This window comes from Empidonax traillii, unplaced genomic scaffold (assembly GCF_003031625.1).
Source record: "Empidonax traillii isolate 1590-97213 ecotype Southwest subspecies unplaced genomic scaffold, ASM303162v1 scaffold1050:size236492, whole genome shotgun sequence".
Classification (NCBI taxonomy): domain Eukaryota; kingdom Metazoa; phylum Chordata; class Aves; order Passeriformes; family Tyrannidae; genus Empidonax; species Empidonax traillii.
Genome location: NW_020956243.1, coordinates 139077 through 151985, shown reverse-complemented (window position 1 = coordinate 151985; position 12909 = coordinate 139077). Strand labels below are relative to the sequence as shown.

Here is a 12909-nt window from a genome sequence, read left to right as displayed (position 1 = left end):
AAACAGTGGCACCAAAAGCAGGCAGTTCTGTAACCTATTTTATTCAGGAAATCTGATTCTTGTTATCACAGTCTATTCTGGTTTTTAAAAGCTGTGATTCTAGAACAAGACACATTCAAAGATTTTATCATAATATAGTCGGTATTATATTTGTAACTAAAGCATTGTTCTACATTTGGAAGTTTGAAATCAACCAGTATTACATATTGCTGTTTTCAGTACTTAATTTCCCTTCTAAATGTTGGGAAATTGCATGAAAGAAGAGTAAGTTACATGGTATCTCTTTTGATCTAAATCTGTAAGGTGAAAAAAGGAATATATTTCCCAGCTGTCACAAGAGAATAATCTTCTGACAGTCCGGCCTTGGGCTCTGCTGCAGCACATGGATGAATTCTTATGTGTTTCCCTTTTCTAATTCCTGGGGAATTGATAATCCTGTTCTTTACTGGGGTCTGCTATAGAAATCCATGCAGTAGCCAGAAGCTGCTATAAAAGCAGACCATCAGAGGTGACAAATGACTCTGTTCTCCAAATCCAGATTGCCTGTCTGTTATAATGAATGTTGGATATCTGCAGTGCTCTTCTGAACTAAGTACATCTTTACTCACTCGGAGGGGCTTTCATGCCTTGAGGCCTCCTCATTGTAAGGTCTAGCACAGCTTTATACTTCCTTGTGTAATTTTCAAGTGCTGCTCAGGCACTGCAAAGCTTTTCCATATTACAGTCCAAAATGTTCAGTCAGTGTCAATCTCTTTGGTGAGGAGGAGGGAGAATGGTAGTAGAGGAACTTGGATGAAATCTAAAGCTTAGATTTAATAAGCAGTTGTGGGAGGCAGTTACAGTAGAATACAATGCTTTCCTGTATTAGTGGTTTGTGAGGCTCACCGCTTGCTATCTTGTAGAAATCCTTTCTGCAGTAATTCCTTGTGTAAAGTCACTACTATGTTGCTTTTTGATATCTTGCATGCTTTTTAGGAAAAAATTTTAAATGTGCTTAAATGGCAGAAGTCCCTTACTCTGTATACTTCAATGTAACTCCATTTTTTAAAATTCGAATGAAATGGAAAAACATTCTGTCAATTGTTCCCTGCTATTGACTATGCCTCTAAATTTAAATACTGAGCTCAGCTACAGATTTAAGACTTCCTTGACTCCATGTGAATACTTTTTCAATTTACGTTAGCTAATTTAGAGTTGCAAAAGATAATCCAAGAATAAATAGCATCATATATATTGAAGACCTAGTAAATTTTTGGCACCATGTATCAACTTACCAGTTCAAGACCAGCTCTGGTCAAAAATAGATCTTGGATCACTTAAGGCCCCGTATATGAAGCTACAAGCTGTTAGGTTATATGACACTTCTGTTGTGACCTACTTGGTATTTGCTGAATTTTCCTTTGAAATGTCCTTTTTTTTGGGATCACGGTGCCATTCTAGGTGCTTTCTAGGTAATTTACTTGTTCTGCAATCGCCTTTGTCCTGAAGCGTGGCACTCTCTCTGCCCCTCTGCCCTCTCTCTCTACCTCTCCATTCACCTCACTTCTCTTTTTTTAATTATTTTTTGCCTCTTTTTTTCTAGAATCCTGAACTTAATGTGGTTTGTGTTTCAGAATTTAGTTCTTTTTGGGAAGAGTAACTTTTTAGTGCAACATAGAACTATGTGTTTAGGGAGCAATCATCAAAATGGATCTAAGATACAGAAAGAAGACACATAGTTTTTAGGTATAATTCACCATTGTAACGTTTGATTTAGGCATGTGGTAGATGTTCTATCACCTAGTGTTATAGTTAAAACTGACTGTTTTTCTAATACGTAATTCCAGTTCTAAAAATGAAAAAGTACTAGCTGAGAGATGTTTCTTTTCTTCAGCCAAGGGGAAATTCAATACTGTAGTGTATCACTCTGGGCTTAGTATCTGTGCAGGGGTTTATATAATTGGCCTTAGAAATCTCAATATAAAATAACAATATTTTACTCAGTCACAATGTGTTTTGCAAATTATCTTAGTAGCTTAGTAAATGAAAAGGAACGATGAAAGGAACATACTTTGGGGGAAGGAGCAGTTTATTATGCTTTATATTAAAAGAAAAAACAAACATAATAAATACAAATAATTGTAATTAATATATATTGATGCTGCTGTTTTTATACTTGGAAATCCTAGCTGCATTTTTTTCCTCTAGGATAACAGCAGAGGAGGAGAAATTTAAAAAGGAGTGGGAAGAAGACTGGGGTCCTAAAGAACCGCCCAAGTCTCTAAAAACTGTAACTGCAGAAGTGCACTCTGCCCCTCGTTCCAAACACAAAAGTAAGTAATTGATTTCAACATACCTCCTTGTATTTATTTTAGACACATCACAGAGCTATATGGAATATATCACCAGTTTGTGTCCAAGCAAAGTTGGTTAGAGCATGGTGCTAATAACACCGAGGTTGTGGATTCAATCCCTGTGTGGGCCACTCACTTAAAGAGCTGGACTTGGTGGTCCTTGTGGGTTTCTTCCAACTCAGAATTTTCTGGGATTCTGTGAATTGATTATTTTCAGAAGGCTGGAAGCACACAGTAAATTAATTTAACAACTTTTATTTAAAAAGTACCTACCTTGCAAAATCTACATCCACTCTAATAGTCATGGTTATTAACCATCAACAGTATAAGGTAAAATTAAAAAAAAAAACCTTACAAAGAAATTGTCTAAAGTGTAAGTCCCTTAGCTTGGTGCATTGTTTTCCATGTTGTTTCTCTTCAGTGTTTTTCCTGTCAACCTTTTCACAGTTTGGGTCAGAAGGGATTTAAAGGTCATCCAGTTCCAATGCCCCTCCCATGGATGGGAGCAACTTCCACTACACCAGGTTGCACCTTCCACTATACCAGTCCAACCTGGCCTTGAACACTTCCAGGGATGGGCATTCACAGCTTCTCTGGGCAACCTGTTGCAGTGTCTTACCACTCCCACAGTAAAAAAATTTCTTCTTATCTAATCTAAATCTATCCTCTTCTAGTTTAAAACCATTCCCTCTTGTCCTGTCACTACATGCCCTTTAAAAAGTCACTCTTCAGCTTTCTGGTAGCCCCTTTTAGTTACTAGAAGGCTGCTCTAAGGTGTACCCAGAGCCTTCCCTTCTCCAGGCTGAACAACACCAACTCTCTCAGCCTTTCTTCATAGTAGATGTGCTTCAGCAGTCTCTTCATCTTTGTGGCCTCTCTGATGGACCTGCTCCAGCAGGTTTGCATCCCTCCGATGTTGGAGACCCCAAAGTTGGATGCAGCACTCCAGATGGGGTCTCCTAAGAGTGGAGTAGAGGGGGAGAATCAATTCCCTCAACCTGCTGACCACGCTGCTTTGTATGCAGCCCAGGACAGGATTGGTTTCCTGCGTTGTGACCTCCCTTGTCCAGTTCATGTTGAGCTTCTTCCACATCCCCAACTCCACCAACGCCCCGAGTTCTTCTCAGGGATGCTCTCAGTCCTTTCTCCTCCCACTCTGTGCTTGTGCTTGCATTGCCTCAACCCACATGCAGGACCTTGCACTTGGCCTTGTTGAACTTCATGAGGTTCACACAGGCCCACTTTTCAAGCTTGTCAAAGTCCCTCTGGATGGCATCCCTTCCCTCAAGCATGTGGACCTGAAAATTGATTTGATATCAGTGGGCACTCTGCTTCAGAATTAGTTGAGAGGCTGGGTAGATTCTGTTTGTACACTGCAGTTTTCCGTGAAGAACTGCCCTGAAATGTAAGTCTGACTTACTTGATGACTGGAGGAACTTAAGTCAGAGCATAGTTGGCAGTTAAGATGCTACATGGGAATGTACAAAGAGTATGTGGAGAGTTTGTGCTAAAATTGTATTATAAAAAAAAAAAAAAACCAAAAAAAAAAACAACTGCAAAGTGCTTGTTCCATAATTTACAGGAGACCTGGGCCTATTCCTAACGTGGTTATGTTATTTTGTGTATGACTCTGGCAGTCACTTAACTTTTCATGAAAGAGAAACTGTGATAGGGAATTGTTTCTTCTGCAACCATCTCCTACCCATTTAGCTTTCTGACTCTTCAGTACAGTATTTTCTCTGTGTAGAATTCACCCCAGTGATGGTGCAGTAAAAGGCTGATACTTCTCTTTGAAGCTACATATCCCAGAACTGCTGATGGTTCGGTTACAGAAAAAGCCACCTACCTTTGCACCCACCTTCACCACAGAACAGACTAATAATCCACATGGAGATTCTAACTGTTCTTCAGGGTTGGAGAAGGTTGGGAAATTATTTAACTCAAGCAGGACCTTTTTTTTTTTTTTTTTCCTCAATTACATAGAAATATATCCTGTTACTAGCTACTATTTTTTTTATATCATGGAAACTTCTAATCACACATTGCTGATCTCTTTCATTTCATGGGAACTTCCATTTAGGCTGTCGCTTCTGTCTCCTCACTCCTTTCCTCCTTTGTTTCTCTAGTAGATTTAAAGGGAGTTGACCAGCTTGAAACAGATGACATGGATGAAGCAATCATGAAGCAGAACAAACAGGTTTGCCACTCAGCTGTAACTTCCTATCCTGATTCAGATTCTTCCTGTGTCTCACTTCCTCCTGACAGTCAGTCTTGACACTGAACTGACCATTTGGTTTTCCTAGGTTAAAATTCCTTTGGTAAAAGATTAAAGGTTTTGACGCTGCTGCTGTCGTTGCTTTCTAAAGATACCTTGATATTAAATCTAACAGTCTTAGAGAAATGTGGATTATATAGTGAGCTCTGTGTGTTACCAGTGTTTCATATATAAAATTACGATAAGAGATTATTTTGTATGTTTTTACTTAGCAATATGTTTTGTATTATTTATGCACTTGGCTTGAAATATTTTTCCTAGGAAATGAAGCTTTACTTGTCTCCTCAAATGCCACAGTCCTGCCACAAACTTGAAGGAGTTTGAATACCTCTTTCATTTTAAGAGGGTTTATTAAGACTACTGTAAAGTAGGACTGTGACCATAGAAATCTTAGCCTTTATGTTTCTGTGTGAAGGTTACTGGTTGCATTTGCTTTGTTTAACATAAAATGTGTATCATTAAAATAATGGAAACTTACAACTAAATGTAGTAGCACAATTTAACAACTGACTAAGAACTTGTCATGTAATAGCAGTCCTTTGGTGTTGAGCCTTCAAATAAATTTTAATGTTACATGTGTCAACATGGATTGATCTGAATATGAACCAGCCCTTGGCTCTTCTTCAAAAAAAACAACTTCTCCTTTACCTTTTTTAGCTTTTGGATGGTTTTATCGGTATGAAGGAAAATTTCCCACCATCCGTAAGGTACAAAGTGTGATATGTAAATGTGTTTGCTGTGTGTTTGAATTTGAATTCCCCATTTTTCTTCTTCTCTGTCATTACTAAGCATTCTTTATAGTCAAATGCTTCTTCCTTTAATGTGTGCACAAATTAAGATGCGTTTGGATTGTGTGTGTCTAGGAGTTTGTCCTTTTGAGTGCTTTGGACTTTTGAGTTCTACCAGCTGCAGAGGGTGTGTCAATACTTTGCAGAAGGTGTTCATTACAGGTAGGCAGTGCAAGTCTTCATGTTCTCCAAAAGTCCTCAAAATCACGGATATAAAAAACCCCAAGGAGTACAGAGAAAAAATTAAATGGGAATCAAATACTCAGTTCCCAGTTACACCTTTGCAAATTTCCCTGTAGAAGAAGTGCTGAAGGCAAAAGGCTGTTTGGCATGTGCATCACACAGAGTGAGCAAAAAAACTTCAGCAGTCTTTAAGGTGATAGAATATTTTTCTGTCTATAGAGATGCTGCTGAAGTATTGCAAATTCGCTTTATCAGAGTTTCAAATAATAATTTGTTCTTGCTGTTGCTTTATTGTCTTTACTTCTTTCAATGTGTGTTAGCCATATTATGGGGTTTGCTGTGGTGCTGTGTGCTTTGGTGGTGGGTTTTTTTGGTAATTAACTGTGCTAGAAGTGAAATGAAGATTTCTTGCACCAATCTTCTGAGAACTCAAGGTTTCTGAGGAGATCAGGATTGTTTCTGATAGATGAAGTACTTGTGTCACCATTTCGGATTATTACCTTAACCTTCTGTGTGGCCAGGATATGCCTGTTCTCCTTAATAAAGAACAGGAAAAGATGGTACACTCCAATACCATTTTTTATTGCTAGTGACTATAAATCACCATGGATCTGTAACCTGTTTGAAAGCCAGTGCAGTCAGGATTTTTATCTGAAAATTCTAGATGTGTGTTATGAAAACTCAGTCTCTTAGCACAAATGGGCAGTCTCTTGTATTGTTGTTGCAAATATAGCTTACAGAATTTTCCTTTTTACAGAAAATTCCTTTCCATACAGTAATGAAGATCTTACACAATTACTGTTGAACTCTGACATACTAGAAACTTCAGAAGATGTATTTTTAATCTTTTGCTTTTAGAAATATTTTTAAATCTGGCAGTGATGAATTTTCATCCTCCTCCAAATTGCTAATGATTTGTTTTGTTTTGTTTTAAAACTAAAATTTCACTCTACACTAAAAATATCTTTAATAGGGAGTAAACTGAATCCATGGGGAAAATTGGTGGAAAGGATGAATCATCCTGTTGTATCTGAATGCAGTGAAGGCAGCTAAGATTGTCTGATATATGTTCATCTTCTGAAAGACTTCGGCCTGTGTACTGCTTAGTGGGCCTTTGAGTTCAGTAATTTTTTCAAACATTGGTACCTAGAGGGTTGATCTGCCTGGTGTTACATTTAGTAGATGGTACCAAATGTATTTTCTAATTTTTTAGTGAATAATATCAACAGGAACAGAGGCTTCAAAAGGACTGTGCAGCTTTTCCCTTTGGTTGCACTCTACATCTAGAATTTTGAAGTTGCTTTGTGCTATATTAGTTAACTCGTCTGAGTAGATTTTATCCAGTGCTTGTAGGAGCTACATGGTCTTTGTGATGCAGTGTTCTTCCTTGGAAGCAATTCAGTTTCTGCAATGATCTAAGCCTTTCCTTTATAATTCCTTTTTTCAGTTTTATTAAGGGATGCAGTGCTGGTTTGAGGACATATGCATGAACCTGTTTTATAGGCCATCTACCTATACATGAGCATCTGTCACTTGAAAGCAATTAATCTTATATATATATATATGCCAAAACAGAGATTGTAAATCAAGACCCAGCCAAAACTGTTTGATTTATTCAAAGTTTTGTGGTTGTGCTGTGTGCCCTAAAGTTGTAACTTGCAGAGGAGACAAAAAGTTGAATTGTCTGATCTCGTCCAACTTACATTAATGGGCAGAGGCCCTCCAAAAAAGGTTGAATTTCCTGCAAGTTGCTGGGTAACTGGACTGTAGATTTTCTTTTAAAAGACCATCCCCATACTTGCATTGGTTGTAATTAAATATTCAGGGCAGGCACTCATGTACCAAGCTTGAAGTTTGTGGTGTTTTTACTAAACAATTTTTGTAAAAAAACTTCCCAGAAAGGGAAAGAACGAAAGAAGTCAAAAAGTGATAGCTTTTGTGAACAAAAGAAGAATAAAAAGGAAATGGAGTTTGAGCAAAAACTTGCTAAAGAGAAAGAAGGAATGTTGGAGAGAGAAAAACAACTGAAAATAAATCGTCTCGTGCAAGAGGTATGTTGTGATCTATCAAGTACAAAACTATATTGAAAGAAAATGAGCTGGATCTTTAGTGGAATTATCTTAGCAGGACACTTGTTTATTATGTCAAAGACAATGAAGTTTAAGAAGCTGTTTGACAGCAAAATAGGAAATCATCCTCTAAAGCATTATTGGTTTAAAAACTAGTTTAAATGGCATTTCATGCTTGTGAAACGTATTTGTATTGTGACCATACCTGTAACCTTTTTTCATCCACCGCTGTTATGGTTAAGGTATCTGAGACAGAAAGAGAGGACCTGGAGGAATCAGAAAAGGTGCAGCACTGGGTGGAAAGACTTTGTCAAACACGGTTAGAACAGATTTCCTCTGTGGAGAATGAGTCTCCTGAGGTAAAATTCTGGCTTTTCCGTATATTGCATGATGTCTGAATAACTCCTAAAAGCAACAGGTTTTTATCAGCAAAAAATCTGTCTTTGCCTTTCCCCCTCAATCTTCATTCTAAGAGGGGAAAAAAGAAGTCAAAAATTGATGAACTACCATCTATAGCAATTTCTGGTTTTATATTTTATGAAGATTCAAACATTATTCTAATGAACTGGTTTTATTTTGTCTTTAAATATAATATCACCACAAAATTAATTTTTATTGACTTGTGAGCTGTTTGGGCTAGGTAGGACGTGCTACCAATAACAAAACTGAGACTAGAATACCCAGCTATATTTATTAGTATCTTATGAAAATAAGAACATCATTAATGATGAGCTCTTGGATACTTCCTTGTATTGAATGACATAAAGGTACAGGTTAAGAAAATTACAAAAATATGAGAAACTCCCAAAACCTGGGGTTTGGGTATGTGCTTTAAATAGTCCTCTTAAATCAGAAGAGTTGAAGATAGTGACTGTGCCTTAGAGCCTGACAGTTCTATATGTGGAGAGAGGCTTTCCCACCATCCTGCTGCTCTGGCTATTTTCCAAGTGCATCTGCTTTCTACAGGAACTCTGCAATCTGCTGAACTCCTGTGGGATCCCTAAGAAATCACAACCACAAAAGGGACCCTTGGGGAACATTCTCACATGAATTCCCTTCAGGTCAATGTGGAGCAGCTCTGAAAAAAAGCAGCTGATCTTCTGTTCTTCATGTCGCTAGGCTCAGATCCATGTGACTTTTCGGTGCAGGTCTTCAGGACACTGGAATGATTATGCTGAGTGTTCTCTTGATACCTAAACTTGGCTGCTTGTGTTCTGCTAGAACTTTGTCCCCTTTACCTTGTAAAGTAAGAAGGAACATTACAGATTACAAACACTGTTGTATTTTCAGAGCTCTACCCAGATTTAAGACAAGCGTTCTGTGTTGTATTTGCTCCATCAATTCTTATATTACATTATATATAAGTGCTCTATTGAAATTTTTGTTCAAAACTATCTGAGCAGTTAAACTCACATAAAATACCAAACTTAAGTGCTTCTGAGGGATAAATGCATCTGAACAATATTCAAGTACTGCAGGCATGAACTACTTCTTCGGTGCAAGAGCAGTCAAGATCTCTTGAGCTCTGCCAAAGGAATACTTATTTTTCAGTACCAGGGGTTATTGACTGAATTTTCTTGAATACTTCAGTTTGATCACTGATAAAAGAATTCTTAGCAACTCTAACAGCATACATAGAATCCTCCTTCACACACACACAGACTCATTTTTTGGGGTGAGCTGCTCTTTGTGTTCAAACTCGAGCCCTGCAGTAGATCTGGTATGCATTAATTATCCATATATTATAAGAGATCAAATATTTATAAAATATTATAAATTATAAGATCTCAACCCCCTTGAGGATTTGAATTTCATAGCACACTAAAATATTGTTTTGATAGCTGCTTAAGCAAAGTTTCCTTTCTTGTATTAATGTGTGGTTATGTTTACATGACATTAACCTCTTTCCCTTTTTTAATGACATAGAATTACAGAGCCTGTGTTTGATTACTTTCCTTTCAGATAATAACCACTGCAAGCTGTAATTCTTGCTTTCTCTTCATTACAGCTAGAGAGGCAAGAGTTGTGTTACCTGTGATTTGTCCTGTGATTTTTGCCTTCTTTGGACTTCATACTGCTGGGGTTTTATGGGGTTTCTTTTGTTGTCCCCCCTACCCCAGTAGCCAAGGCTACTGTTGTTTTCTTCTGTTTAAACTAGAATCCCAAGGAGTGATTTTAAAAAGCCTTTCAGAGAAAATGTTTATGTATCTTTTGTATGGGAGAAGCCAAGATCTTCCTGTTCAGGAGCAGTTAGACTGAGTGGTGTTCTAGGATTGGTCACTAATTTCTTCAGACCTGTTGCAGGCAGAACTGTTAAGGCAGATTTCTCCTCTGTTGCACGTAGCTGGCAAGTGGACGTCCTTCTGCTTCTCCTTCTGCCACATCAATGCGGCGTTTTGCCGGTGGCCTGCAGCTCCACACCACAGATCTTGATGATATAAACTTAGATGAAGTCGACAAGCCTAAACAGCGTGCACCGCCACCTCCACCACCGCCACCCACTGTTACTCCAGCACCACCACCTCATCCACTTCCTCCCTCAAACGCTCCACTCTCAAGAGGTCCAGCCCTGTCGGTAACACCGGCTGCCCAGGTGACCTCAGGATGTGTTTGGATGCATGCGCCCTTTCCATTCCCCTGCGTGCCTCCTGCCCCTGATCCATCACCCACCTTGTCCACTGGATCTACCCATCTGCCTTATGCAATGCTGCAGGAGGAAATGAGATGGTTTCATAGTTTGTTAGTAGTGAATGCAGTCCAGGGGTAGCTTTATTTTAACATTTTTCAGATATAAGTCAAGAGGACTTTGCTGTCCTGCCTCCATACATTGTAACCATATCACATGCAGATGTCTTAGGCAGAATATGTAGGTTAAAAAAAGATAAATTGGCCTTAAATGCTTAAATATTTAAAAAGAAAAAAGAAAAAGTGGCAGGCAGTGGATTTAATTCATAGTTAAATTTGAGAAAAATATCCATGCAGTGAAAATTACTTAGGACAATTTTTTAAATATGTCATCAAATTGCTTTGTTAGGTGAGAAGAGTGGACAAGGAAAATTGGCTTAAAATCAGAAAGTCAAACTTATAAAAGGTCAAAACTGTATAAATTACCAGTAAAATAAAGAAGCAAGAGTTGGTAATCTGGTTTGACTTGTTGAACACACAGGAGTTAGGGATGTCTTTGGGAAATCCTGTTACTTTCTTGTTTTACAATCTGAGTCCAAAAGCGGCTCAAATATATGAAATCTTGTGCCAGATTTCATCATAATTCCCTTTGCTAAGCTCTCTAGTGAGATTCATATACTTGTTTTTGTGGCAAAAGATTCGTATTTATTTCAAACAGCAGAAGATCCCATACAGTCCCTTCTTTGCTACACAGTTTTTGCATGGATTGACTACTGTTTCTGGATTTTTTGCATGTTTACTGAATAATATTTGCATGATTCTGCTTGGGGTGGAGAAGGATGTGCAAATTAATCACTGTTTAGAGGAAACTGATAGATGATTTTTTATGTGAACTATGAATCTCTTTTAAGCTTAAGTGGACCTCTGATAGTGCTCAAAGTAGGTTTATATGTTTGAAGTGCCAAGATGCTAGATCCACCGAGGCAGAAATATCAACTATTCTTACGGATAACAGGTTTCCCAAGTTATTTGCAAAATAAAAATTTTGTGAAAGGAAAGAAGTTTACAAGATAATACATTGAGATGAGAACTACACTTTTCTAAAGCTAATAGAAAATATTCAGATAGAAGAAGCAACATAAGAACTGCCATACTGGATCTGACCCCAAACCAATATATTCCAATATGGGCTTCTGGCAGCTTTTCCATGTGAGATATGTTAGAGAAATGAAATTAATAATTAAGAAAAATAGATTAGGTAACAACAAATAACCTACCTTCAAAATTAATATCCGTTTTGCCTCAATATAGTTAGTATGTATGAGGAAATATCTAGGCGCTTAGTAAAATAATAATACTGAGACAAAGCTGCTTTCTTTTTAAGTAGATAACTCAGTATTCCTGATTTGGCTTTAGAAATGGAAGAAAAATTAGATACCTGACAATTTATCCTTGCTATGTTTTACAAAGCCAGTTTTTAACATCCCAAATAAGCAGAAACAGTGCATTTATGTGACTTCATGGATTAAAGGTCTTATGTTTGTGCCTGCTAAAGCCAAAAAATAAGTCAGCTGTAGTTGTCCCATAAGTTCTCTTTTCTAATATTACTCAAACTGGTAAATCTGTGTTGCTACATTTTTTGTTTTTTCCCCGGATCATTTGATTTCCAATTCAGTTCGATCAAATACCTGACAAAAGGAATAAAATCATGTCAAATACATTCTTGACAACCAACTACTAACATATCTGGTATAAATTGTCTTTTTCTCGAAATTATTATTAGCATTCCACTATATATGAACCCAATACTAAGTCTGTTACTGTTTAGGTTGTAAGAAACACCTCCCACGTTGGCAAAGTATCTTCTGTGTCAAGCAATCCGCTGGTACGTCACCTACTGTTAATAATGACTGGAGTGTTATGAACTGCCCATGTAATGCTAATGTCAAGGAAGTGTCAAGGGTTTCTCTCTGCATGGCTAGTTTATTTACAATTCAGCACATGGAATTATGTGTGTGGGTCCATTGCTGTGTTGGAAGCTGTCTAATACCAGCTTGTGGAAGTGACTGCTAATGGTCCAAGGATTTCCTATGTCAAGAGCTGAGCAAGATACAGTCCGTGTTTGCATGTTCTAAATGTCTGTATGTCACCGAGCATGTACTTTGTTCTTCTCTCAAGGCAAAAGGATCTAGGACAAATCTGTGTTTTAAATATAATGTGTCCTAAGAAGCAAGTTTCATCTCAGAAGGAGCAACATTGGTTTGATAACTCTTTGCACCAGTTTTGAGTCAGGATGGCCAGATGTCAGGTTTCCCCATTCTGCACTCTAGAAAAATCTGTTGCTGAATTATGTGACTCTATGAGAAATCATTCAGTTCCAGTGCAGCTTTAACAAGTTGGTATCTGTGAACCAGTTAATTTTGATTCTTCTAACATCAGAAAGCTTAACAACATGATATATTTTGCAGTGTGTAACAACATTAGTTAAGGGATATCCACAGGGACTTTCAAATATCTGGTTCCAGACTTTTTTTCAAATTATTTAAAAAAGGACACAAGGGGAAAAAAAAACACCAAAAAAACCTCTTCAATTAAAAAAAAAAGAAAGTGGCTGAGGCAATTTGCAGTAAGCAAGT

At 37.6% G+C, this 12909-nt stretch overlaps 2 protein-coding genes across 6 annotated transcripts in view; both read left to right on the top strand.

Annotated features, from left to right (window-relative positions):
- The window catches only part of USH1C (USH1 protein network component harmonin), a 47966-nt gene that overhangs the window by 21090 nt on the left and 13967 nt on the right, over positions 1-12909 (top strand). For 3 of the 4 annotated variants that reach the window (XM_027904388.1, XM_027904386.1, XM_027904389.1), the window contains exons 14-15: positions 2188-2312; positions 4460-4530. In XM_027904388.1, the coding sequence (XP_027760189.1) occupies positions 2188-2312; positions 4460-4530 (196 nt within the window). The remainder of the gene's footprint in view (positions 1-2187; positions 2313-4459; positions 4531-12909) is intronic. The other variant, XM_027904387.1, reaches the window with a different exon arrangement.
- On the top strand, positions 5743-12480 carry LOC114068372 (harmonin-like). 2 transcript variants are annotated; one of them, XM_027904392.1, is made up of 4 exons: positions 5743-7630; positions 7891-8007; positions 9993-10241; positions 12102-12480. In XM_027904392.1, the coding sequence occupies exons 1-4, from the start codon at positions 7544-7546 to the stop codon at positions 12195-12197; spliced, it is 549 nt and encodes a 182-aa protein (XP_027760193.1). In that variant the 5' UTR covers positions 5743-7543; the 3' UTR covers positions 12198-12480. The 2 variants fall into 2 exon arrangements, with proteins under 2 accessions (XP_027760193.1, XP_027760191.1); XM_027904390.1 differs by lacking the exon at positions 12102-12480 and having other exon boundaries at positions 9993-10515.

Bases quoted from the DNA above. Each gene is read 5' to 3' on its own strand.
- LOC114068372 (XM_027904390.1), top strand. From the start codon at position 7,544: ATGGAGTTTGAGCAAAAACTTGCTAAAGAGAAAGAAGGAATGTTGGAG. The intron at 7,631-7,890 runs GTATGTTGTGAT...GTTATGGTTAAG, and splicing joins TAAATCGTCTCGTGCAAGAG to GTATCTGAGACAGAAAGAGA. The intron at 8,008-9,992 runs GTAAAATTCTGG...TGTTGCACGTAG, and splicing joins TGGAGAATGAGTCTCCTGAG to CTGGCAAGTGGACGTCCTTC.